Source organism: Oncorhynchus keta, chromosome 22 (assembly GCF_023373465.1).
Source record: "Oncorhynchus keta strain PuntledgeMale-10-30-2019 chromosome 22, Oket_V2, whole genome shotgun sequence".
NCBI lineage: Eukaryota > Metazoa > Chordata > Actinopteri > Salmoniformes > Salmonidae > Oncorhynchus > Oncorhynchus keta.
The window spans coordinates 2,649,211-2,676,023 of NC_068442.1; the positions used below are offsets into that span (position 1 = coordinate 2,649,211).

A 26,813-nucleotide genomic window follows, 5' to 3' on the forward strand; every position below is an offset into this window, starting at 1 on the left:
CAAAAGGCCTCCTGTGAGGACGGGGGCTGGGATAAAATATATATACATATTAAAATAGGACAGAACACACATCACGACAAGAGATACAACACAACACTACATAAAGAGATCTAAGACGACAACATGTTAGCAGCACAAAACATGGTACAAACATTATTCCGTACAGACTACAGCACAAGGGGCTGAAGGTAGAGGCAACAATACATCGCGCAAATCAGCCACAACTTTCAGTAAGTGTCCATGATCGAGTCTTTGAATTAAGAGATTGAGGAAAAACTGTCCAGTTTGAGTGTTTGTTGCAGCTCGTTCCAGTTGCAGCGAACTAGGTATGTGTGTGCTTTCGGTACCTTTAATAGAATGTGACTGGAAGAACGGGTTTTGTATATGGAGGATGAAGGCTGCAGTAGATATCTCAGATTGGGGGGAGTGAGGCCTAAAAGGGTTTTATAAATAAGCATCAACCAATGGGTCTTGCGACGGGTATACAGAGATGCCCAGATTACAGAGGAGTATAGAGTGCAGTGATGTGTCCTGTAAGGAGCATTGGTGGCAAATCTGATGGCCGAATGGTAAAGAACATCTAGCCCCTCGAGAGCACCCTTACCTGCCGATAGATAAATTATGTCTCAGTAATCTAGCATGGGTAGGATGGTCATCTGAATCAGGGTTCGTTTGGTAGTTGGGGAGAAAGAGGCGCGATTACGATAGAGAGAACCAAGTCTAGATTTAACTTTAGCCTGCAGCTTTGATATGTCCTTTACATATGGAAATTATTAAAGGAACAGTTCACAAATGTTGAAAAACTACACTGAACGAAAACATCAGTGCAACAATTTCAAAGATTTTTACCGGGTTACATTCAGTCAATTGAAATAAATTAATTCGGCCCTAAATCTATGGATTTCACATGACTGGGTGGTATACTGTATTTTATGATATAACGGTATTGATGCAGGGACCGGTTTGGGTTTTTACTTAAAGGCATTTGAATGTTTGGTTTGTTAAATGTGATCATCTCTCTCCATGCCAGTTTCCACACTGCCCTAGCCCCGCCCCCTGTCACTCAAGGAGCGCATTTGTTGTTCTTCGATCACGTGACACCTGCATTCAGTCTTCATGATCAATGCAGCACATGCAACGTTGTTGATAAAAAAATATGCTGTTTTTAGTTTGCGTCTTAATATAAATCCACTAGCGTTCTATAATTACACTATTCGTTTGTGTTTCATACGTCTGCAAACGGGTAGTTTGTCTTTTCTAAGCAAGTTGGGTCTAAATCATGTTAGCCGGTAATTCTAATCACTAGTTAGCTGGCTAGCTACCCTAGCTAATACATGTACTGAGTTTGAGTAAACGTAACTAGCTATACAGCCTGATAATACCAGCGATGGTGCGACCTATCAGTTGTTTGTTGTTTGTGCAACAGTATCTTCTAAATCAAAGAGGAATACGTAAAGCATGAATATTTTAGTTACATTTAGTAAAGAAAAAACATTTAAATGTAGCCAAAGGTTATATAGTGTCCCCTAGGAAAAACTGGCCATCAGTTTGTTCCTGTCACAATTACTCCTCCCTGGCATTTCCATTCGTTGTCATGTCAAACAACACTGTATTCAAAGTGCCCACTATTTAAAACGTACTGTCAAACAACACTATTAAAAGTGCCCACCATTTAATACAGTACTGTTTTTAATTGGTTAATGTTGCATAAGCTTACATTTAAGTCATGTTAAAAAAAAATCTGAGCAGTAGATCTAAGCATGCATTTTGACTCTGAAAGTGTTCTTGAAGAGGTTGGTGATCACTGTTCTAGTTTTCCCTGTTAACTCTATCAACGTGTCCCTTTACTGTGGCAATTGTGATCAAATTTGTATTTATTTTAGTTAACCAGGTAGGCTAGTTGAGAACAAGTTCTCATTTACAACTGCGACCTGGCCAAGATAAAGCATAGCAGTGTGAACAGACAACAACACAAAGTTACACATGAAGTAAACAAGTCAATAACACAAATAAACAAATAAAAGCAATATTAGCCACTTTCAATGCAACAAAACAAAAATAACAATGCAACATAATGAAACAAAAATAACAATGCAAGAGATTTTGTTGTAGGCAGAAGGCATCGGAGTAGGATTCTATTGCATTGACACGCACTACTCAGCCCGCACTCTACATAATATAAACCATCAGAGCTGCAGTGGGCCTATATGTAAATAGGCCATTGCCATATATGGATCTGTGCCGTTTACTTTGAACTGGACTGGATGAGCAGTCGTGGTCAGATGTGCTTGTTTTGGGATCAAAGAGAGAGCTGCATGTAGCCACGTGTGCACATTTAGTTCATTTCCTTTGCTAGTTAGTGAGTTATTAGCCTAGTTAGAGATCATGTATAATCAGCAATAGGGGAGTGATTGCTTCCTACAAGAGCACAAAACATGTACATTTGGAAAGCAAATCAGATAATGCTTTTTTTTGTATTATTTTTTTTGTCTTAAAGGGTGTTAAGTAGCCAATAGGCAGAGGGTAGCATAATTTGTCTGATTCTCTGTAATAATGGTATGGGAATAATAATGCATTTTTTTTTTCATCAAACAACACAACATTTTTCAGTCACCTCCTTGTCTGAAGGACGATAGTGGATAGAGACGATAGTGGATAAACAGGTTAATGTCAAGCCCTGCATGTATTTTTCAAAAGATTCATGGAATGTAGGCCCACACTGAACACCACACATTGGCTGCTTATGTAGGCTGAATGATAGAACAGCTATTTCCGTGCTAAAATGTTATGGGATGCATTTTCTCAATTGATTTAGATGGTAGGCCACTCTGGTAGGCCACTCTGGTAGGCCTACATTATGATCAAATAGCCACAGTAGCCTACTTGGCCACTGTAACTTGAAGCGGGTACAGCCTCAGTGAATGCGTGCTGAAAGTTGCACAAAATTCAAGTTTGCGCTCAGGCGAGGCATGTCTTGTGCGTATGCAGGCCATGGAAGAACTGGGACCTTTTCAGCTTCCAGGAATTGTGTACAGATCCTTGTGTCATGGGGCTGTGCATTATTATGCTGAAACATGAGGTAATGGCGCCGGATGCGTGGCACGACAATGAGCCTCAGGATCTCGTCACAGTATCTCAGTGCATTCAAATGGCTATCTATAAAATGCAATTCTGTTCGAAGCTTATGCCTGCCCATACTATAATCACACCACCACCATGGAGAACTCTGTTCACGACGACATCAGCAAACCGCTCATGGTCTGCCATTTGCCTGGTACAGTTGAAACGTGTGAAGAGCACACTTCTTCAGCCATTTGCCCACAGTGTTGTTGGTTACCATGCTGAACTGCAGTCAGGTCAAGACTGGGGTGAGGACAATGAGCACGCAAATAAGCTTCCCTGAGATGGGTTCTGACAGTTTGTGCTGAAATTCTTTGCTTGTGCAAACCCAGTTTCAGTAGCTATCTGGGTGGCTGGTCTCAGAGGATCCCACAAGTGAAGAAGCCGGATGTGGAGGTCCTGGGCTGGCATGGTCTGCGGTTGTGAGGCCGGTTGGATGTACTGCTAAATTCTCTAAAATAATGTTGGTGGCTTATGGTAGAGAAAGTAACATTCAATTATCTGGCAACAGCTCTGGTGGACATTCCTGCAGTCGGCATGCCAATTGCACAATCCCTCAACTTGAAACATCTGTGGCATTGTTGTGTGACAAAACTGCACATTTTAGAGTAGCCTTTTATTATACCCAACACAAGGTGCACCTGTGTAATTATCATGCTGTTTAATCACCTTCATGATATGCCACGTCTGTCAGATAGATGGATTATATTGGCAGAGGAGAAATGCTCACTAGCAGGGATGTAAACAAATTTGTGCACAACATTTTGGAGAAATAAGCTTTTTGTGCATATGGAAATGTTATTTTAGCTCATGTAACATTGGACCAACAATTTACATGTTACTTTTATATTTTTATTCCGTATACAGCGTTGTCATGATTCATGCTGCACCAATGTGGAGCAAAATGTATTTTCCAAGACAACAGTCACTTTACAAAAATATTTAGGCTCTGATTAATGTATTGAGAAAATCAGGGTTGGGAATTTCCTTGGCATTACCAAAGACAAAATATCTACTATGAGGTTGCATACACACATGCCAAAATTCAGCACAACGCAAAAAGAATGCAAATAAAGTTTATTTTCTGATTTTATATCACACTTTTATTTACAGGGACGATACACAATTTTTCTGTCAAAGTAAAACATTTTATCCAAAGGATTAAAATAATGAAAGTGCTTATATGGAAGCCAGCAAACAGTGGCACAAAAAAAGACGGAAAAAAGATTGCTGGCTTTACACATGACATAACAAAACATACATTTCTCGTCTACAGTCTAGGGAAACAGGTAACGGGTGTTTATGAGGTGTTGGATGAACAACACTGGATTGTATTTACACCAACGTGAGCTGATGAATTCAAGTGGTCCATGCAGACAGGAGGAAAGATTTTGACAAAGAAGCAATGGCCAGCACACAGCAGCAACAGAAACAGCTGACTACGTGAACTGCAAGTAGTTTCCAATGTGTTCCCTTGGCCATACGAGTTCTTGTAGAGCTGAATAGTTTAACCCAATTTCAACTATAAGTGGTGAGCATCCCTTTACAAAGCAGTACATAAATGCTGCATTATAGTTTCACTAAATGCTCAAACTGAGGGGACATATTTCTGACATTTTCCTCCATCTATCAACCAAAAGCAAACTTGTCCCAGCATCATTGTCTGTTTTGTTCCAACTAAAAGTTGCTGGAGTCACACAATGAAGTCGTGTAGGCTATACAAACTACTAAATGCACACAGAAAATGTCTGGGAGTGGTAGTAGTTACTCAACACTTTTGGCTAACGAGTAAGAGCCTTTGTAAATATTCAAGAGGGGTACTAAATATACTGTACATAGAATGATAGTCTAATGCAGGGTTTCCCAAACTTGGTCCCCGGGACCCCAAGGGGTACATGTTTAGGTTTTTGCCCTACCACTACACAGCTGATTCAAATGATCAACTAATCATCAAGCTTTGATCATTTTAATTAGCTGTGAAGTGTTAGGGCAAAAACTAAAACGTGCACCGAGTTTGTGAAACGTTGGTCAAATAGATGCAAAACTATTTCTTAACACTATTCCCAAAAATATTCTCCTCTACCACGTTCAAATTCTTAACTATACTTGATGTAAACTGTGAGCAATAAGCTTCAAAATCTGTTCAGTGCTTGAATTATTATTATTGATTGTTTTACAAACAATTGCTCAAGTGTTTTCATTAGCTACTTACTTTAACTCAAAAAAGTAGCAATGACCAGCACTTAGGTCACAGCATCAACAAAAACACCTAGCTCCCACCAGATGCCTACTCGGTTGCAAGCTGTTGCAGGGTCATGTTCATTAGGGCACACCATAGAGAAACATTTCAAAATGTTGTGCAATGGTAAACAAAAACAACCTTTTCTTATTGGACAAGTGCAGATCAGTGGAGGCTGGTGGGGGGAGCTATAGGAGGACAGGCTCATTGTAATGGCTCCCAAGTGGTACAGCGGTCTAAAGCATTGCATCTCAGTGTTAGAGGTGTCACTGCAGACCCTGGTTCGATCCCGGGCTGTATCACAACCGGCTGTGATCGGGAGTACCATAGGGCGGCGCACAATTGGCCCAGCGTCTTCCGGGTTAGGGGAGGCAGTCATTGTAAATAAGAATTTGTTCTTAACTGACTTGCTTAGTTAAATAAAAGGTAAAATAAAAAACATTTAAATGGCTGGAATGGAATGAAGGAACGGATTCAAACGTGGTTTCCATGTGTTTGATACCGCTCCATTAATTCCATTCCAGCCATTACAATGAGCCCATCCTCCAATAGCTCCTCCCATCAGCAACAACTGGTTCAATTAGTACCTCCCAATTTCAAACCGCTTTCTTCCATTTCATGCCTGATGAACACAACCCAAGTGATGTGGATACGGACTTTGCCCCTGTCCTCAGGAGCCAGTGCAGTCAGTGTACGTGGTGACCATGTTCCCCCTGCATTGTGTCACTGTTCTGCAGTGTTGCTTCGCTGTATTACTCTGAAACCTGCTCTCAGTCTGCTTAGTAGTGTCCCTGTGAAAAGTAAACTTCTTCATGTTGTTAAACATGCCGTCAAAGCCACCCGCTGCTCCAAAAGCCCCCTGGGAGTGTCTCTTGTGTCTGCTGTGATGGGCCTCCTGGTGGGCCCGGAAGTGATCCTCGAAGTGCCTCTTGTGACGGGCGTGCCGGTTCTGGCTGTAAATATCAAAGTCCTTGAACATGTCGCCAAAGTTGAAGGGCTGGTGGACGTTTGGACCGTTTCTGCCTTTGGTTCCATCATTATGGAATGTGCCATGTCCAAACTGGTCATACTCTTGTCTCCTCTTCTCGTCTGACAATGTTTCATATGCTGTAGATGAGAGAGTTGCAAAAAAGGGTTTCAGATCATACCAATGATTCGATTAGCAGTAGTGTAAAAAAGAAAAAAACACAATAATAAGAAAGAAAGCGCTGGAACGTGAGTAGACATTTCCATAAATAAAGGCATGGCAGTAAAGTATCAACCTGTAACAGGAATATTTAAGATGACTAAACTTCATATCTAATTTGGCATGATCAACAAAATGTTTAGCATATTTAAGAGTTTTTGTAATAGAAAATCCTTTGCAGAGTTACACTCAAGGTGTGGGTTGATGGCTGCTAAGACTGGAAGCCAAATGTTAGGGATTCTCATATCTGTTGATGGCGATTGACTCCAGACAGGAGGTACATGGACGCACTGTTGTACTGCATTGATGGCATTCTGAACACTGTGTGATTCTGTAGCAGCCTGACAAAGTCACAGCCTTTTTTGTTTTGACTTCCTACAGAACACTTGGCACTTTTTGATTAGGATACAGGGGCCTGCTCAGAGAAGGCCAGTTAGACATGTTCCTCTGCTTGTGCTGGATTTGCAATTTATAATAAACCAGATTGACTCTTAATTTACATTATCCGGGACTGCTCTTCTCCTTTGTTCACCTGGAAATCCATATTACGCTTACCCTCAGCAATGTCTCTGAACTTTGTCTCAGCATCTGGGCTCTTGTTCTTGTCTGGGTGATACTTCATAGCCAGCTTGTGAAAAGCCTTCTTTATCTGACGCTCGTTGGCATCTTTCGGCACTCCCAATATGTCATAGTAGTCCTTTTTGGCCAGTATTAACTCTGTTATTATCAGGATACAAACTGCAAATGCGAAGGCTGACTGTGAAGTTGCCATGGTGCTGGTGGCTTCTGTAGAGTGAATATGGGAGAAGAACAGTTGACGCTACAATACAGCACACGCGTGAGACAACTGAGACAGTACCCTGTATTATTTATGCAAAGGAGTGGGTAGAAAAGGTATACTACTAGCATTGATGTAATCTCCAACCTAAATACCCCACTGTTCCCACATGATGTAGTTTCAGCTAATCGTGACAAATTTCACTATCAACCGTTTCTTGAGTTGAGAAAAGTGATATCACACGTACTCCGATCATCTGCATCTTGCCGAAACTAGTTAACAGTATAGATGGAGACAGGCAGGCAGATTGAGCCTGGTTGAACTAGCTAACGTTAGCCAAGACAACTCAGTCAACCTGAACTGACACGATATTAGCGATATTTTGTATTCTTTTCATTCATCCAAAGATAAGGGCACAACAAATGACACATTGCTGGTGATGATGTTTGCTATCTTATAAAACGTTAGCTAACGTTAGCTAATTAATGTTAGCTGATGGTTAGTTCACAATTTAACGCAAAAAACAATGATTGAATGACCCTAATCATGGAGTTATGCGAAGAGTCAAAACTTCAACAATACAGTTTTACTTAATTTTTTTGCTGAATTGCGAAGGATAACTTCAGTTAATAAGTCGCACTATTTTTAATATTTTGATGCTCCATTGCGCACCTTCCTCTTTGGTGGTGTTTAGGGCGTACTACACCGGAAAAGATGTATTGCTGCCAACTACTGGATGCGAAGGGGAAAAAGAGTGGAAATCGAAAACGTAATTGAACTGAAACCAAAGACAGTAGCTACAGCATGAAGAACACTAGATGCATCCTAATTTTTTAAAAACAACATTATTTTACAATGAGTGGATGGCGAAAGGTATCTGGTATTTTCCGGTTAAAGGGTTCTACATGGAACCCAATAGGGTTTTACTTGGAACCAAAAAGGGTTCTCCTATGGGGACAACCAAATAACCCCTTTAGGTTCTTGTAACGGCTGTTGGTGGAAGAAAGTGAAGACCAAGGTGCAGCGTGGTACGTGTTCATCATTTTTATTAAATAGAACTGAACACTAAATACAAAGTAACAAGAGGAACAACTGAAACAGCTGCGTCAAAACTCATGTGGGAAAAGGCTACCTAATGGTTCTCAGAGACAACTATAGACAGCTGCCTCTGATTGAGAACCACACCTGGCCCATAAAACATAGAAAATGAACATAGAACCAGGGACCCTCTGCAAAAAAGCCATCAACAACAGTCACCCACGTGAAGCATCGTTAATGCACTCCACAAATAACACCATATATACCTTGTGCAGATCAATAGGGGAACTACTACTTCAAGGTCTCAGAGCAAAAATGTAAACCAACATGAACAATTTTAAACGCTGAGTTACAGTCGCACACCAATTGCTAACTAAGCTATGCCGTTTCACATGACGTTAGGGGCACAGCCATAAGTATATATATTCTCAATCAGAGACAACTATAGACAGCTGCCTCTGATTGAGAACCACACCTGGCCAAACAACAAAGAAAAAAGAACATAGAAAATGAACATAGAATGTCCACCCTAGTCACACCCTGGCCTAACCAAAATAGAGAATAAAAGCCACTCTATGGCCAGGGCGTGACAGTTCTAGATAGCGCCTTTCTTTGTAAGTGCAGTCATCCAAGAAATAACACCATATATATACTCTAGTGCTACATCAATAGGGTCTGTAAAATACTTTGTTCTTTACATTGATTTAAATACTGAACAAAAATGTAAACACAACATGGAACAATTTTAAACGATTTTACTGAGTTACAGTCCTTATAAGGAAATCAGTCAATTGAAATAAATTCATTAGGCCTTAATCTATGGATTTCACATGACAGGGTAGGGGCACAACCATGGGTGAGCCTGGGAGGACATAGGCCCAGCTAATCAGAATATGTTTTTCCCCACAAAAGGGCTTTATTACAAACAGAAATACTTGATAGTTTCATCAGCTGTCCAGATCTCAGACAGTCCCACAAGTGAAGAAGCCAGATGTGGAGGTCCTGGGCAGATGTGGAGGTCCTGGGCTGGCGTTGTTACATGTGGTCTGCGGTTGTGAGGCCATTTGGCTTACTGCCAAATTCTCTAAATGACGTTGGAGGTGGCTTATGGTAGAGAAATTAACATTCAATTTTCTGGCAACAGCTCTGGTGGACATTCATGCAGCCAGCATGCCAGTTGCATGCTCCCTCAAAACTTGAGACATCTGTGGCATTGTGCTGTTTAATCAGCTTCTTGATATGCCACACCTGGCAGGAGGACGGACTATGGAACATTTCTGGGATCTTTTATTTCAGCTCATGAAACCTGGGACCAACACTTTACATGTTGCATTTATATTTTTGTTCAGTGTACTTAAGCTAGAACCATTTATCAACATGCTCCACCTTATAATATGATTTATCTTGTGTAAAGTAATAATTATCTTTAGTTTACATTTTTTGTAACGTTATTTTAACATTGTGCACAATGCAAAGCTGCAAAAATTCTTGATTTCGTATCATACACATAGCGTCTTAACACATTTTATTTTGAACACTAAATCAGAAAACTGGAAGTCTTAATGTTGCTGCCATGGTGCTAATGAAACTAGGCCTAACCCGACGTGGAATTGTGATGTTTGTGTTTTTTCCACCCAGAGGGAGCGGCTGCTCTGAGCCATGCATCCTCGGGTCAAGATCTATTTATTGCTTTGCTCTTAGGAACAGAGCACCATTGAAAGGAGGGATTTCTGGGTTAGCGTTAAGGGTGGAGATGACGCCCGTCATTTGGTGCAACGCAGACCCGGCGCGGAGCGTGGTGAAACAGAGGTGTCAGAGACTGTCCTTTTGAGTTGCGAGTTAGTCTTTACCGACAAAGTCATGTTAGGACATATCAGTTACAGAGGAGGCTGGTGGGAGGAGCTATAGGAGGACGGGCTATTTGTAATGGTTTGAATGGAATGATTGGAACGGAGTCAAACATGTGGTTACCATATGTTTGATGTGTTTGAAAATGTTCCATTTAATCCATTCCAGCCATTTCAATGAGCCCATCCTCCTATAGTTCCTCCCACCAGCCTCCACTGATCAGTTATCCTGTTAAAGCTTTTGTGCTGAATCCACTACAGTGTTGCAGGCAGTGTGTCCAATCTGTCCATCCTGATCAAATCCTCTAGCCCTAAATCCTTCATTTTGACACCACCTCACATCAGAGCAGCATGCAGTACAGCATTGTTTTTTGCCTTCATAATCATGTTGTGTCTGGTGAGATTCTGGGGCAGCTGATTTGCACGTGTTGTTTTTCTATGCTGGGTCTAGAATGGCACCCTACACCCTATAGTGCACTTCTTTTGAACAGGGCCGAGTGCCCATTGGACTCTGGTCAAAAGTAGAGGTCGACCGATTAATCGGAATTGCCGATTAATTAGGGCTGATTTCAAGTTTTCATAACAATCGGAAATCTGTATTTTTGGACACCATTATTTTTTTAAACACCTTTTATTTAATCTTTATTTAACTCTGCAGAGCGGGAGGAGTCAGTTAAGAAGAAGGTGGCAAAGTTCTTATTTTCAGATGCTTGGAATAGGAATGGTGGAAAGTGGCTTCTCGCAGAGACAGGGAGGAGAACGACAGATTTTTACCTTGTCAGGTCGGGGGATTCAATCTTGCAACCTTACAGTTAACTAGTCCCACGCTCTAACCACCTGGATTACATTGCAGTCCACGCAGTAGGAGACTTGAGGAGGCAGAATCTGTTACGAGCAGAATGCAGTAAGCCAAGGCAAGTTGCTAGCTAGCATTAAACTTATCTTATAAAAAACAATCAATCAATCATAATCACTAGTTAACTACACATGGTGATGAGTTCAAGCCTATCAACTCCTGAGATTAGGGGGGAAGGTGGTGTAAAAGAGATGTGAAATGTCAGAGCTAGTTAGACGGGGGAGGGTCCTTCTGTGAGCTCAGTTGGTAGAGCATGGCATCAAGCTTTGTAACGCTCAGGGTAGTGGGATTTAAGCGAAAGGGCTGGTAACCCACTCCACGGGACCACCCATACGTAGAATGTATGCACACATGACTGTAAGTAGCTTTGGATAAAAGTGTCTGCTAAATGGCATATATTATTATATTATTATAGCGTTTCAAATGTCACTTGCTCTGAGACTTGGAGTAGTTATTCCCTTTTCACTGCAAGGGCCGTGGCTTTTGTGGAGCGATGAGTAACGCTGCTTCGAGGGTGGCTGTTGTCGTTGTGTTCCTGGTTCGAGCCCAGGTAGGAGCGAGGAGAGGGACGGAACCTATACTCTTACACTGGCAATACTAAAGTGCCTATAAGAACATCCAATAGTCAAAGGTTAATGAAATACAAATGGTATAGAGAGAGAGTCCTATGATAACTACAATCTAAAACTTCTTACCTGGGAATATTGAAGACTCATGTTAAAAGGAACAACCAGCTTTCATATGTTCTCATGTTCTGAGCAAGGAACTTAAACGTTAGCTTTCTTACATGGCACATATTGCACTTTTACTTTCTTCTCCAACACTTTGTTTTTGCATTATTTAAACCGAATTCAACATGTTTCATTATTTATTTGAGGCTAAATTGATTCAGTATAGGTGTAATTGTCATTATTACAAATACATTTTTAAAAATCGTCCGATTAATCGGTATCGTTTTTTTTTTTTTTGGTCATCCAATAATCTGTATCGGTATCGGCGTTGAAAAATTCTAATCGGTCGACCTCTAGTCAAAAGTAGTGCACTATTTAATAGGGTGCCATTTGGGACACAACCTTAAGCTCTCTGATGTCTTCCTAAATGTCAAGTTTTGCTATGGCAACAGCATAGCGTACATAATGTTATATAAGATGAGTCAGTCAATGAGAGAACTGTCTTACTATGTATGTAGTAGGGATGTTAAACGTTCAGCCTGCTGCACAGACCTTATGGATGCTCTACTCTAGAGTGCTTGGTTAAACTGTGCTTAGGAGCATTTTTTACTCTCATCATTAAATTAGGAATAAATAAATGTCATTGTTGTAAAAATGTGTGTGTGCTTTATTTACTATCATCATAAATGAACATATTGAATTACTTTGACATATTTAATTATGTTATATTACTCACATTTCCTTATGGTGGAGAAAACAGGTTACTACTTTCCAGAAGCTTGCTTTTTTACCACATTACATATCCTTTTTGCTTCAGATTGGTGATCTTTAGTTTACAGTCATCACCAATACATTAAAATCAATTGCTTTAAACAAATTCATATATTTGGTTTGGTACTGTTGATTTTGTTATACTCGCCTGTCCGTTGCAGGACTTGTTGTTATTGATTTGGACATGCTAAAACTGTGTTTTGACATTGGGCTATTTATCAAAATGTCTTGTCAACAGGAAGCAGTGACAGAATCATTATCAACTTAAGTTTTAGGGATATAAACGTAACATTAATTTCCATTGGTATAGATCTTAATCAGGTAAAAACTGCAGAATTATGTCCAAAAATGAGATGTGATTTATTTATTTTGATGATTTGCCAGAAATCACCAAAAACGAGTTTGCACTGCCCTGTTTGTTCCCTTATCATTTAGGCTATTTATATTACAGATAGCCTTATCTGTAGGGACTTTTCGATTGGACACTTAACCCATTTTAACCCAGGGCCTTTGTTTCTGGCCTTGCATAAAAACTAGCAATGTAGAACTGAATAAATGAGTGTATGTTCACCATGTAGTATTACCGTGCCTACTTTGTCTCCGACAGGCTGAGAATCCGTCTCTGAAAGCAGAGGTCAGGGAGGCCCTCACTCTGGTGGGTTATAACAACCCTGTTAAAGGCCTAGGCATCAGGGTTCGACGGAGGGCGAATCAGGTACAGTAATATGTAAAAGAATAAATAAAATAAAAATTGTGTCTGTGTGGTTTGTCAAACGGTCACTGCGTTCAAGTTTATCCAATGTTCTCCATTGACTGCGTGTTTGGCACTGGCGGATGTTATTACCAGTCTCTGTGCCAGACTGACTGACTCTGCTACCTAATACCCATGGCCTGTTCAGCAACAACCCCTAGCCCCTAACAGCCCAGAGTCTAGACACTTGTGGAGATCTGAGAGGGATTTATGGCTGGTGATGACATGGTGAGAGCTCCACCTTACCCTCTGAAAGGCTTGGTGGAATGTATTGCTTACACCTGTCCAATCCTCTCAGATCTCCATAAGTGTCTATGAATAGCGGCTAGGGGTGGCTTCTGGGCAGGACCCCCACAACCCTCCGGGTGTGTGGTGGACCTTCTACTGTACATCACGGCTTGAGGCATTGGTTGGTTGTTACATTCCATTGCTATACACACATGGATTTGCACAGGTGGAAGCTGGACACACTCACAGCATTTACATGTCTACTATTCACACTCTTGATTCATTCCAGCTAGTTAGATGTGCAACCACTGACTAAATATAGTCAGGGCATATCTCTAGCTAGATACTGTTGTTTCGGCTGTATGGCATCATTGAATGAGATTACCAATGGTTAGTTAGGTAACTAGAATATATGAGTCAGCTAACTATTTACAGTAACAGCAGTTCATTAATAAGTCAATACACACTAAATCTTAAGCAGATGTTTAGAAATCTTACTTTATCTTGGCACAGTGGCATGGTATGGGGAGCTATTAATTGATGAATTAATAGATTCATATAATGGCATTAGAAGGGTGAACTACTTTGAATGTACAGGAAGTGTTGGCTGTGCACTTAACCAATGACAGGCATTCCACATTTCACCCCACCCACATGTGAAAATTGAAATATCAAGTGGTGTGTTTTGATTTAATATGCAGTTATATTTTGAAAAATGAATAAACAAGCAGTTCCCGATTGCTCCATTTTAAGTCGGGAAAAAAATGATCAAAACATATACAGACCGTAATCTTACCTCAGGAACATGTTGTCCAAGACAGGTTAATTATCTTTACCGACTTAACAGCGTAGACACCAACATGTCGGTCGATTCTCCAGATCAACATTAATTACCACACTTTGGCTGTTGTTCAATCGTGTGCATTATCACACCAGCTCTTTATCACTTGTCTGTCATTCAGGAAAACATTTCCTGAATCAGCTGATGTTGCACTATAATTTTCCCACATAACTAAACAGCAAGACATCAAATGCGCATTAATCAACTGGTATGCATAATTATTGAAGAACCCCATTAAAACTTCTTATGGCTGGGGACAGTATTGGGTAGCTTGGCTGAATAAGGTGCCCAGAGTAAACTGCCTGCTTCTCAGTCCCAGTTGCTAATAATATATGCATATTATTAGTGTATTTGGATAGAAAACACTCCAAAGTTTCTAAAACTGTTTGAATGATGTATGTGAGTATAACAGAACTCATATGGCAGGCAAAAGTCTGAGACAAAATCTAACCAGGAAGTGAGAAATCTGAGGTTGGTCGTTTTTCAACTCATTCCCTATTGAAGATACAGTGGGATATTGGTCATGTTGCACTTCCTAAGGCTTCCACTAGATGCCAACAGTCTTTAGAACCTAGTTTGATGCTTCTACTGTAAAGTGGGGCAAATGAGAGGGGAATGAGTCAGAGGTCTGGCAGAATGCTTTGAGCTCGTGACGCTTGTTCACGTGAGAGCGAGCTCTGTTCCATCGCAATTCTACAGACAAAGGAATTGTCCGGTTGGAACATTATTGAAGATTTATGTTAAAAACATCCTAAAGATAGATTCTGTACATCGTTTGACATGTTTCTACGGACTGTAACGGAACTTTTTGACATTTCGTCTGCTCCTAGGGAACGCGCTTTGTGACTTTGGATTTGTTTACAAAACACGCTAACAAAAGTAGCTATTTGGACATAAATGATGGACATTATCTAACATAACAAACATTTGTTGTGGAACTGGGATTCCTGGGAGTGCATTCTGATGAAGATCATCAAGGTAAGTGAATATTTATAATGCTATTTCTGACTAATGTTGACTGCACAATATGGCGGATATCTTTTTGGCTTGTTTGGTCTCTGAGCGCCGTACTCAGATTATAGCATGGTTTGCTTTTTCCGTAAAGCTTTTTTGAAATCTGACACAGCGGTTGCATTAAGGAGAAGTGTATCTAAAGTTCCATGCATAACACTTGTATTTTCATAAACATTTATAATGAGTATTTCTATAAATTGATGTGGCTCTCTGCAAAATCACTGGATGTTGTTGGAACTACTGAACATACCGTGCCAATGTATACTGAGATATTTTTATATAAATATGAACTTTATCGAACAAAACATATATGTATTGTTTAACATGAATTCCTATGAGTGTCATCTGATGAAGATCATCAAAGGTTAGTGATTAATTTTATCTCTATTTCAGATTTTTTTTGACTCCTCTCTTTGGCTGGAAAAATGGCTGTGTTTTTCTGTGACTTGGCTCAGACCTAACATAATCGTTTGTGGTGCTTTCGCTGTAAAGCCTATTTGAAATCGGACAATGTGGTGGGATTAACAAGAAGTGTATCTTTAAAATGGTGTGAAATACTTCTATGTTTGAGGAATTTTAATTATGGGATTTCTGTTGTATTGAATTTGGCGCCCTGCACTTTCACTGGCTGTTGTCATATCGATCCCGTTAGCGGAATCTCAGCCCTAAGAAGTTTTAATGACCGTATTGATTTTTGGTTTGATTTCATCTTGTTGAAGTTACTCTTTCTGTTAAAAACATTTGATTTTGCAATCCATACATTATTTTGGATGTGTGCCCATGAAAACTGTTTTCACTATATACCATAGGGAGATACGAAATATTATGAGGTTACAGTGCACTTCCGAGATCTCCATACAATGTGAAATTCAATTGATAAATGCTTAGTATATGATATAATGACAAGCACCAGTATCATTTACATTGACATTTTAGTCATTTAGTAGATGCTCTTATCCAGAGTGACTTACATAAATGTATGGAAAGAAAGGTAGTGTTTTATGTCATGAGTTTGTCCAAATCTGTGAAGACTCCAAGCCTGAGAAAGGGTTTAAACATAGGCTTTGATTCAACTCATGAATTATAGTTGAATGTATCTGTTTTTTATAGCTTAATGTTTTCACATGAAAAAAAGGCAAATTATTATGAATGACTTTGTAACAGCTTCAAGCAGTTGTTCACGACAAGAAATGCTCACTGGTACCCTCGTTTATAGAAAGACCCATGTATGTACACACACACATACAGATACACATAAGATAGAGGACCCTGCAGCCTACTTACTGTAGTGTGGAGCAGCAACAGTTGAGACGGTGCAAAAATAGGTGGAATTTATTTAACAGTTCAAATCAAAGGTATTTATAAAGCACATTTTACATCAGCATATGTCACAAAGTGCTATACTGAAACCCAGCCTAAAACCCCCAAACAGCAAGCAATGCAGATGTAGAAGCACGGTGGCTAGGAAAAACTCCCTAGAAAGGCAGTAACTTAGGAAGAAACCTAGAGAGGAACCAGGCTCTGAGGGGTGGCCAGTCCTCTTCTGGCTTTGCCGGGTGAAGATTAAAAGACTACATGGCCATTAAGGCCAGATTGTTCTCCAAGATGTTCAAACGTTCATACATGACCAGCAGGGTCAAATAATAATCACATTGGTTGTAGAGGGTGCAACAGGTCACCATCTCAGGAGTAAATCAGTCAGGTTTCAAGACTAGTCATTCAACTGAGACTGCTCTTCTCGGCATCACGGAGGCGCTCCGCACTGCTAAAGCTAACTCTCTGTCCTCTGCTCTCATCCTTCTAGACCTATCGGCTGCCTTCGATACTGTGAACCATCAGATCCTCCTCTCCACCCTCTCCGAGTTGGGCATCTCTGGCGCGGCCCACGCTTGGATTGCGTCCTACCTGACAGGTCGCTCCTACCAGGTGGCGTGGCGAGAATCTGTCTCCTCACCACGCGCTCTCACCACTGGTGTCCCCCAGGGCTCTGTTCTAGGCCCTCTCCTATTCTCGCTATACACCAAGTCACTTGGCTCTGTCATAACCTCACATGGTCTCTCCTATCATTGCTATGCAGACGACACACAATTAATCTTCTCCTTTCCCCCTTCTGATGACCAGGTGGCGAATCGCATCTCTGCATGTCTGGCAGACATATCAGTGTGGATGACGGATCACCACCTCAAGCTGAACCTCGGCAAGACGGAGCTCCTCTTCCTCCCGGGGAAGGACTGCCCGTTCCATGATCTCGCAATCACGGTTGACAACTCCATTGTGTCCTCCTCCCAGAGCGCTAAGAACCTTGGCGTGATCCTGGACAACACCCTGTCGTTCTCAACTAACATCAAGGCGGTGGCCCGTTCCTGTAGGTTCATGCTCTACAACATCCGCAGAGTACGACCCTGCCTCACACAGGAAGCGGCGCAGGTCCTAATCCAGGCACTTGTCATCTCCCGTCTGGATTACTGCAACTCGCTGTTGGCTGGGCTCCCTGCCCGTGCCATTAAACCCCTACAACTCATCCAGAACGCCGCAGCCCGTCTGGTGTTCAACCTTCCCAAGTTCTCTCACGTCACCCCGCTCCTCCGCTCTCTCCACTGGCTTCCAGTTGAAGCTCGCATCCGCTACAAGACCATGGTGCTTGCCTACGGAGCTGTGAGGGGAACGGCACCTCAGTACCTCCAGGCTCTGATCAGGCCCTACACCCAAACAAGGGCACTGCGTTCATCCACCTCTGGCCTGCTCGCCTCCCTACCACTGAGGAAGTACAGTTCCCGCTCAGCCCAGTCAAAACTGTTCGCTGCTCTGGCCCCCCAATGGTGGAACAAACTCCCTCACGACGCCAGGACAGCGGAGTCAATCACCACCTTCCGGAGACACCTGAAACCCCACCTCTTTAAGGAATACCTAGGATAGGATAAGTAATCCTTCTCACCCCCCCCCCCAAAAAGATTTAGATGCACTATTGTAAAGTGGCTGTTCCACTGGATGTCATAAGGTGTATGCACCAATTTGTAAGTCGCTCTGGATAAGAAAATGTAAATGTAAATGAAAATGTAAATGTAATGTAAATGTTAGTTGGCTGTTCATAGCCAAACTTTCAGAGGTTGAGACAGCAGGTGCGGGACAAAGTAGCACGTCCGGAGAACAGGTCAGAGTTCCATAGCTGCAGGCAGAACAGTTGAAACTGATCAGTTGGACTGGGGACAGCCAGGAGTCATCAGGCCAGGTAGTCGTGAGGCATGGTCCTAGGGCTCAGGTCCTCCTGGAGGGGAGGGAGAGAGGGAAGTGATGAGAAGACTGATCAGAGAAGACTGGATCCAGAGGTTGTATTTGCAAAATATACAAGCATTGAAAAATTGTAAAAAATAATTGTCAAATATATCATTTTGAAAACTACAAACTTAAATGTTCTTTAGCAGAATAACCTCCACACGAGGACTAAGGCAAGATGCCTTAAATAAACTGCAAAATGTCCATAAACTCACACATCTGAGATGAATATGGCAGAGTAATACAGACAGCATGTTGTCTGACAAGCAGCCCTCCGTGAATGAGGAGAACGAGGATCCTAAATGGACCTTCCCTAACCTGGCATAAACCCTTCTCACCTTTAAACAGAAATTCTCAATGACAACGGCTGATTGTTAACTCATGAATGAAAACAAAGACATTATTTGCACAAACATTAATGTTTTAGCGTAACAATGAAACACCCCTTAAATGGGATAAACCAAGTACAAATAGTGGTGAGTAGAACAAGTTGATAGAACAGAAGAATTACGAATGCTAAATATTTCTAAATAAATGACATTATTACCAGACATTGGCATTTGTGTTCTTTACATGATACAATGCACCGTTTGAGGCAATTAGCGAAATCATAGTCTATTTAGCAAGCAAATGTCTGTTCGTGTAGGGAGAAGTTGAAGGAAATTTCCAGACATGGCAATGGCTCAAAGGCACATTGTCACACACACTCTATAACCCAGATATCATGTAGGACCTGACACCACAGATGTAATCAAACTATTGGTAGATGGGTTTGCCTGTCAGGGCTTCCAGATTCTGCAGAGTCTGAAGGGCAATCAGTCCCCTGGAGAGTAGAAAACACACACACAAGCACACACACACATGGGTTGTAAGGCCAGGACGATATCAGTATTGTGACATTTTTTCCATGGCAAAAATGAAAACACGAAGCAGACCAAACTCTTTGGTCCTTTAACACTAGAACCGCCATATACCAATGGCTACTGAAGTTTGATTTGGTAAACAAATAAAAATCAGCCCCGAAAAACAAGTATGTCCTGCTCCTTCCCTGACTTTTTAAGTGTTTATATTTTACACTGCTCATTTGTCAGAATTTTGAAATCAGACACTGAAAAGTAGTTTTTTCACACCTACGGTATTCCCAACCTAACCACCAAGCAGTGTGCTGTAAAACGTTGGTACCCAGCCAAGACGCTAACGCGTCTCCCTCTCTCCTCACTGAATTAATGACAAATGGATGAATGGGCGATAGTTGTGCACTGTACTTCACAATTGAATTTAAATTAGGCCTAACTGAATGGTAAAGGAGGTTGATTTAATTTAGAAAGACAATCGTGTAATGAAGAGTTCGTGTTATGCCTATTTATCAGCAGCAAATCATTTGACCGTGCCTTTGGGGTTGATACCATTCTCTTTTATGTTTTACTTTGTAAAAAGAAGCTGTTATGGGACTGTTTTTTATTTACTGTAACTGCTACTAATCACATGTATTGTCCAAAACATATCCTTGACTCTATCCAGCGACGCAAATGATACCAGCCCACTGATTGAATGACAAATTGATGGAATGGACAGTAATTATGCACCTTACTTCACAATCAAATTTAAATTAGGCCTAACTGAATGATGAGGGCGATGAGGTTGATTTAGTTTAGAACAACAATAGTGTAATGACGAGGTTGTGTTATGCCTATTATTAGGGTTGGTGCTCATGTTAATAATTTGACCGCGCGGCTCGCAGGTTGACAGCATTCTCTGTTACGCTTGACTTTGTAAAAAGAAGCTAGAACAGGACTGTTTAATTTACTGTAACTACTACTAATCACATGTATTGTAAGGGAAATGAAAACATGCTGTGTGTTGCAGTAGGCCTTCAGAATGATGCAAAACACATCCTTGACTATATCCAAGTTGATGAGCGGGAAACAAACGATGCCAGTCAGCCTACACAGCCAGCCCATCGAGACTACACCTAAACTACACCCACATATTTTTGTTACACATAATAAGAGTTAGCCTATAGACCAGATTGAATTAACAATCTGATGAGTGACAATATTGGGACTATCAGTCATTTACAGATGGAGGGCAAGGAGCATCACTTGATAAAATCCTCCTTCAGAGTCACATGCAGGTAAAACATTTGGATTGCACTTACCTTCGCCAAATGACACTCGTAATTCAAGAGGTGCAGCTCTATTTCCAAATGTCCATTTTTACAAGAATATCCGTGCTGTCTGTGCATTCAGCACATGACCACTTGCGGAGCAGCATTGTTCTGGCCACTAAGCCAAAAACTAGTAACATAATAAACGTAGAATTAAAATATACTATTCTGTCATCAATGGATGAATGGGCAATAGAAACTGATAATGGTGCAATTGACTTAAGTGAACTGAATAATGAGGGGGGTTGAAGAGGGTGATTGAATTTAGAATAGTGTAATTTTGATGAAGAATTGTGGGCATTGTGGGCAGTCAAATTATTTTATTATGAAAGGCTGGAAATGGTAAATATTGTATATCATTTCCCCTTGGAGCCTCTCCGCAAAAAAACAAACAGAACAGAGCCAACTGCCACGGTGATAACTGGAATCTGGGAAGGATGACACGGTTTGGATAGGTGTGCCGATGTTGCAGCACACCAGAGATTACACTGTTGCTCATGCGCACAGAAAATGAAACAGTTTTTGTACACTTGTATGTCTGTAGGACACTCGGCGGAAACAGCATGGATGTGGAGTCATGGTTTGATAGGTATGGGGTGGCCTTTTTCTGAGAGACCATGCCATGCAACCGCTTCAGGGAGATTACACGACCCCTGCGACAGGTGCACACGAAACAAGGCCAATGAAAACTGTATTCAGTGCAACCGATTGGTTTGTTGTAGGGCTTGCTCACTCAAAGCCCCGAAGCTGTGTGCTGACTGTGGACCCAAAGCATAAAGAGAAGACAAGATTGATTAATGCAGTACAGTGTACGATACAATCAACAAATGACTGTGTTTATATCTTGTCATGAATATACTGCCAATCAGAGCTGTGTATGTAAATATATTCAGATTTGTTTCCTAACACCCACACAATCAGACTGAGCATTTCAAGGCTCAGGAAAATAAAGGATAGCATTTTTATTTTGGAGGTATTTTAACATACACAGTGATTTATCAAAAATACAGAGATTATTTAAATACAATTACCAAAACTGCATGGGGGCTTTAATAGTTGTCAAATACTCAATTCCTCGGTGCTTGGGAGAATCTCAATTTAATTTCCTTGATTTGTCACATCCTCTCATCCAATGGGTTTTGAGAAGGAGACGAGGAGAGAAGGTCAGAGGTCCTTCCTTTTCATGGATTTTTGTCTCAATTATTTAAAAAATAAAAAAATCTGTCTGTGAACACATTCAACAATAGTGCAATGTTGCATACAGCATTTTTAAGGAGACATATAAAACAGGCCTGCTGAAACTCTTGAGTCCTACTTGGATATACCTGGGCACCCTATTCTGCACTTGGGTATTTTCTGCGCAGACAATTGCCTACTGCTGCTTTCATCCTTCCACTTGACATTTTGTCTTGGATGTTTTTGGACTACTGTCAAACTTGAACTCCACTTGGATGTACTTTTTTGGACTCTCCTGCGGCCCAGTGTAGCGCTTTCCACCGGCCTGTACTGGAAACTACTTCCCCTCCAATGTGCTTCTCTCCTGGCTATCATACTGGTAACACGGCCTCCATTGCATTGCTGTTTTGATGGGCCCCAGCATTTAATTGCACTGAGTAAATCACCGCTCTCTCCTTGCTGTTGTTATGCTGGCAAGTTTTGTGCCTTGGTTGTGTTCATTGTGGGTCCTAGTGCTGACTGTATTTGAGTCTGTGGTTGCGTTCTGGCCTGTTGCCTATAACTGTGGGGATCCCACAAACTGTGTGATTCAATCTAACTATCACACTGTGTGGATTGATTGACTTTTAGCTGATTCCTCTCCAACCTATCTTTTTTTCCAACTTTCCACCGCACAGGTAAACTGAACTTTTCAATATTGGCTGCTCCCACCTTCAGAGACTACGGTGTACGTTTCATCCCATGTAGGAGCTGCACCTATTTTGGACAGTTTTGGGATAATTGGCCGGAAAAATTTCCGGTGTGGAAACTGTCAGCTTATTCAGGAATGTATGTCTGAGCTGGACGTCCAGAGTAAACACATTGAGATATTGCATTGTATCCTGGATAGGTCACAATCTGCCTGGTTGTTGTGCCACTGCTTCGCCACTGTGCTGCCACTCTCTGGCTGATTTGCCAGGGTTGCCCTGCAGAGACCTCTCCCCAATGAAGTCACCTCTTGCCTCCCATCTCACCTGCCCTTCACATCCTACCTTGACCTCCCATTGAGGGGTTGTCAATGTGTTCAGAGCTGACAGACAGGGTAGAGGTGGGGGAGTGGCCATTTTTATTTTTAAAAAAATAGTTTCTCTGTCTCTACATTTCCCTTGCCAAAACTACAGTCAGATTTTATAGCTATGCACGAATCCCTTGTTGATTTTAAACGTGTGCTTAATGCGGCAAAACAAAATTCATATTGTTCTTTAACTCACGTAAGTATGTTTCAGATTAATTACTACATGTTCACAAGATGGTTCTCCAAATGAACGTGTTCCCGCATATAAATGCTTAGGCATTTGGATTGATATGAATTTGATCTTTAAAAAACATAAGCTGGTTAAGAAGCTAAGATTTAAAATGGGCTTTTTCTACAGAAACAGATTGTGTCTTTCTCTAAGCAGCAGGAAGCAGATTATTCAGTCAACCTTTTTTTAATATGTTCTTGATTATGGTGATAGTATTAATCAAAGTGCAGCTGCTACTACTTGTAAAACCTTTGAATGCCATCTACCATAGTCACCGTTGTGTTGTTACTGGCCACAGCTTTGATACTCATCACTGTATCCTGTATCAAAAGGTTGGTGGGACTTCGCTAAAGACCCATAGATCTCTACATTTCTCCCATTTGTGTTTAAAAGGCCCTACTTCATAAACTTCCATGTAATCAAACTTTGCTATTGAAGTATAGACACCTAAGTCTTAAGGTTCCTAGGGTCTCCACCGAGCTAGGTAAATCTGGTTTTAGTTGTAATGCATCGTATTTATGGAATGAAATTCATCTTGATGTTCTGGTGTTGTTCGGGCAAAGTGCAGACTTTCAGCTTTAATTTGAGGGTATTTACATCCAAATCGGGTGAACAGTGTAGGAATTACAGCACTTTTTATACGTGGTCCCCCAAATTTTAGGCGCTCAAAAGTAATTGGACAAACTAACATAATCATAAATTAAATTGTGAGTTTTAATACTTGGTTGCAAATCCTTTGCAGTCAATGACTGGAACCCATAGACATCACCAGATGCCGGGTTTCTTTCATGGTGATGCTCTGCCTTTACTGCAGCTGTCTTCAGTTCCTGCGTGTTTTTGGGGCGTTTTGCCTTCAGTTTTGCCTTCAGCAAGTGAAATACATGCTCAATTGGATTCAGGTCAGACTATTGACTTGGCCATTGCAGAACATTCCACTTCTTTGCCTTGGGTTACTTTCGCAGTATGCTTCAGGTCATTGTCCATCTGCGCTGTGAAGCACCGTCCAATGAGTTTTGAAGCATTTGGCTGAATCTGAGCAGATAATATAGGCCTAAACACTTCAAAATGTATCCTGACGCTTTTGTCAGCAGTCACATCATCAATAAACACAAGGGAACCAGTTCCATTGGCAGCCATACATGCCCATGCCATAACACTACCTCCACCATGCTTCACAGATGAGGTGGTATGCTCTGATGATGAGCAGTTCCTTCCCTTCTCCATACTCTTCTCTTCCCATCATTCTATTACAAGTTGATCTTTGTCTCATCTGTCCACAGGATGTTGTACCAGAACTGTACAGGCTTTTTTTGTGATGTTGTTTAGTTAGCCAATCTGCTCTTCCTGTTTTTGAGGCTTACCAATGGTTAACATCTTGTGGTAAACCGTGTGTATTTACTCTGGTGAAGTCTTCTCTTAACTGTTGACTTTGACACAGATACACCTCCCTCCTGTAGCGTGTTCTTGATCTGGCCAACTGTTGTGAAGGGGTTTTCTTCACCAGGGAAATAATTCTTCTGTCACCCACCACAGTTGTTTTCCGTTGGTCTTCTGGGCCTTTTGGTGTTCCTGAGCTCACCAGTGTGTTCTTTCTTTTTAAGAATGTGTGCCAAATAGTTGATTTGGCCACACCTAATGTTTTTGCTATCTCTCTGATGGGTTTGTTTTGATTTTTCAGCCGAATGATTTCTTGCCTCACTGGCAGTGACAGCTCTTTGGACTTCATATTGAGGGTTAACAGTAACAGATTCCCAATGCAAATGCAACACTTGAAATCAACTCTAGACGTTTTATCTGCTTACTTGTAAATTAACTAAATTAGGTATTAACACACACCTGGCCATGGAACAGCTGAGCAGCCAATTGGCCAACTTTTGGTGTAAAAAAAAAAAGTGTTGTAATGCCTACACCGTTCACCCGATGTGGATGTAAATACGCTCAAATTAAAGCTGGAAGTACTTTCAGCTCATATCCATTAATTAATTTCAACTCCAATATGCTGTGGTAGACAGCTAAAAACAATATTAACTTGGTCAATGTCCAAATATTTACATTTAAGTCATTTAGCAGACGCTCTTATCCAGAGCGACTTACAAATTGGTGCATTCACCTTATGACATCCAGTGGAACAGCCACTTTACAATAGTGCATCTAAATCTTTTAAGGGGGTGAGAAGGATTACTTTATCCTATCCTAGGTATTCCTTAAAGAGGTGGGGTTTCAGGTGTCTCCGGAAGGTGGTGATTGCCTCCGCTGTCCTGGCGTCGTGAGGGAGTGTGTTCCACCATTGGGGAGCCAGAGCAGCGAACAGTTTTGACTGGGCTGAGCGGGAACTGTACTTCCTCAGTGGTAGGGAGCGAGCAGGCCAGAGGTGGATGAACGCAGTGCCCTTGTTTGGGTGTAGGGCCTGATCAGAGCCTGGAGGTACTGAGGTGCCATTCCCCTCACAGCTCCGTAGGCAAGCACCATGGTCTTGTAGCGGATGCGAGCTTCAACTGGAAGCCAGTGGAGAGAGTGGAGGAGCGGGGTGACGTGAGAGAACTTGGGAAGGTTGAACACCAGACGGGCTGCGGCGTTCTGGATGAGTTGTAGGGGTTTAATGGCACAGGCAGGGAGCCCAGCCAACAGCGAGTTGCAGTAATCCAGAAGGAGATGACAAGTGCCTGGATTAGGACCTGCGCCGCTTCCTCTGTGAGGTAGGGTCGTACTCTGCGGATGTTGTAGAGCATGAACCTACAGGAACGGGCCACCGCCTTGATGTTAGTTGAGAACGACAGGGTGTTGTCCAGGATCACGCCAAGGTTCTTAGCGCTCTGGGAGGAGGACACAATGGAGTTGTCAACCGTGATGGCGAGATCATGGAGCGGGCAGTCCTTCCCGAGAGGAAGAGCAGCTCCGTCTTGCCGAGGTTCAACTTGAGGTGGTGATCCATCATCCACACTGATATGTCTGCCAGACATGCAGAGATGCGATTCGCCACCTGGTCATCAGAAGGGGGAAAGGAAAGATTAATTGTGTGTCGTCTGCATAGCAATGATAGGAGAGACCATGTGAGGTTATGACAGAGCCAAGTGACTTGGTGTATAGCGAGAATAGGAGAGGGCCTAGAACAGAGCCCTGGGGACACCAGTGGTGAGAGTGCGTGGTGAGGAGACAGATTCTCGCCACGCCACCTGGTAGGAGCGACCTGTCAGGTAGGACGCAATCCAAGCGTGGGCCGCCGGAGATGCCCAACTCGGAGAGGGTGGAGAGGAGGATCTGATGGTTCACAGTATCGAAGGCAGCCGATAGGTCTAGAAGGATGAGAGCAGAGGAGAGAGTTAGCTTTAGCAGTGCGGAGCGCCTCCGTGATACAGAGAAGAGCAGTCTCAGTTGAATGACTAGTCTTGAAACCTGACTGATTTGGATCAAGAAGGTCATTCTGAGAGAGATAGCGGGAGAGCTGGCCAAGGACGGCACGTTCAAGAGTTTTGGAGAGAAAAGAAAGAAGAGATACTGGTCTGTAGTTGTTGACATCGGAGGGATCGAGTGTAGGTTTTTTCAGAAGGGGGTGCAACTCTCGCTCTCTTGAAGA

The 26,813-nt window shown here is 41.8% G+C and overlaps 2 protein-coding genes across 3 annotated transcripts; one reads left to right on the plus strand and one right to left on the minus strand.

The window, feature by feature from the left end:
• The first annotated feature begins 74 nt into the window (after window positions 1-74).
• On the plus strand, window positions 75-19,119 carry LOC127910573 (uncharacterized). Of its 2 annotated transcripts, XM_052474670.1 has the most exons (3): window positions 75-230; window positions 13,114-13,221; window positions 17,145-19,119. In XM_052474670.1, exon 3 carries the CDS (start codon window positions 17,507-17,509, stop codon window positions 18,254-18,256), a length of 750 nt encoding a protein of 249 aa, XP_052330630.1. In that variant the 5' UTR covers window positions 75-230; window positions 13,114-13,221; window positions 17,145-17,506; the 3' UTR covers window positions 18,257-19,119. The 2 variants fall into 2 exon arrangements, with proteins under 2 accessions (XP_052330630.1, XP_052330631.1); XM_052474671.1 differs by lacking the exon at window positions 13,114-13,221.
• On the minus strand, window positions 4,197-7,999 carry LOC118400880 (dnaJ homolog subfamily B member 9-like). Its single transcript, XM_035797864.2, has 2 exons — window positions 7,101-7,999; window positions 4,197-6,466 (listed from the first exon to the last, which is right to left on the minus strand). The coding sequence occupies exons 1-2, from the start codon at window positions 7,315-7,317 to the stop codon at window positions 6,030-6,032; spliced, it is 654 nt and encodes a 217-aa protein (XP_035653757.1). The 5' UTR covers window positions 7,318-7,999; the 3' UTR covers window positions 4,197-6,029.
• Window positions 19,120-26,813: the final 7,694 nt, after the last annotated feature.

What these genes read in the sequence shown, in the direction of transcription:
- LOC127910573 (XM_052474670.1), top strand. Translation starts at nt 17,507, where the DNA reads ATGACGGATCACCACCTCAAGCTGAACCTCGGCAAGACGGAGCTCCTC.
- LOC118400880 (XM_035797864.2), bottom strand. Translation starts at nt 7,317, where the DNA reads ATGGCAACTTCACAGTCAGCCTTCGCATTTGCAGTTTGTATCCTGATA. An exon ending in GTTCAGAGACATTGCTGAGG is followed by an intron (nt 6,467 to 7,100) that starts GTAAGCGTAATA and finishes TCTCATCTACAG; the next exon opens with CATATGAAACATTGTCAGAC.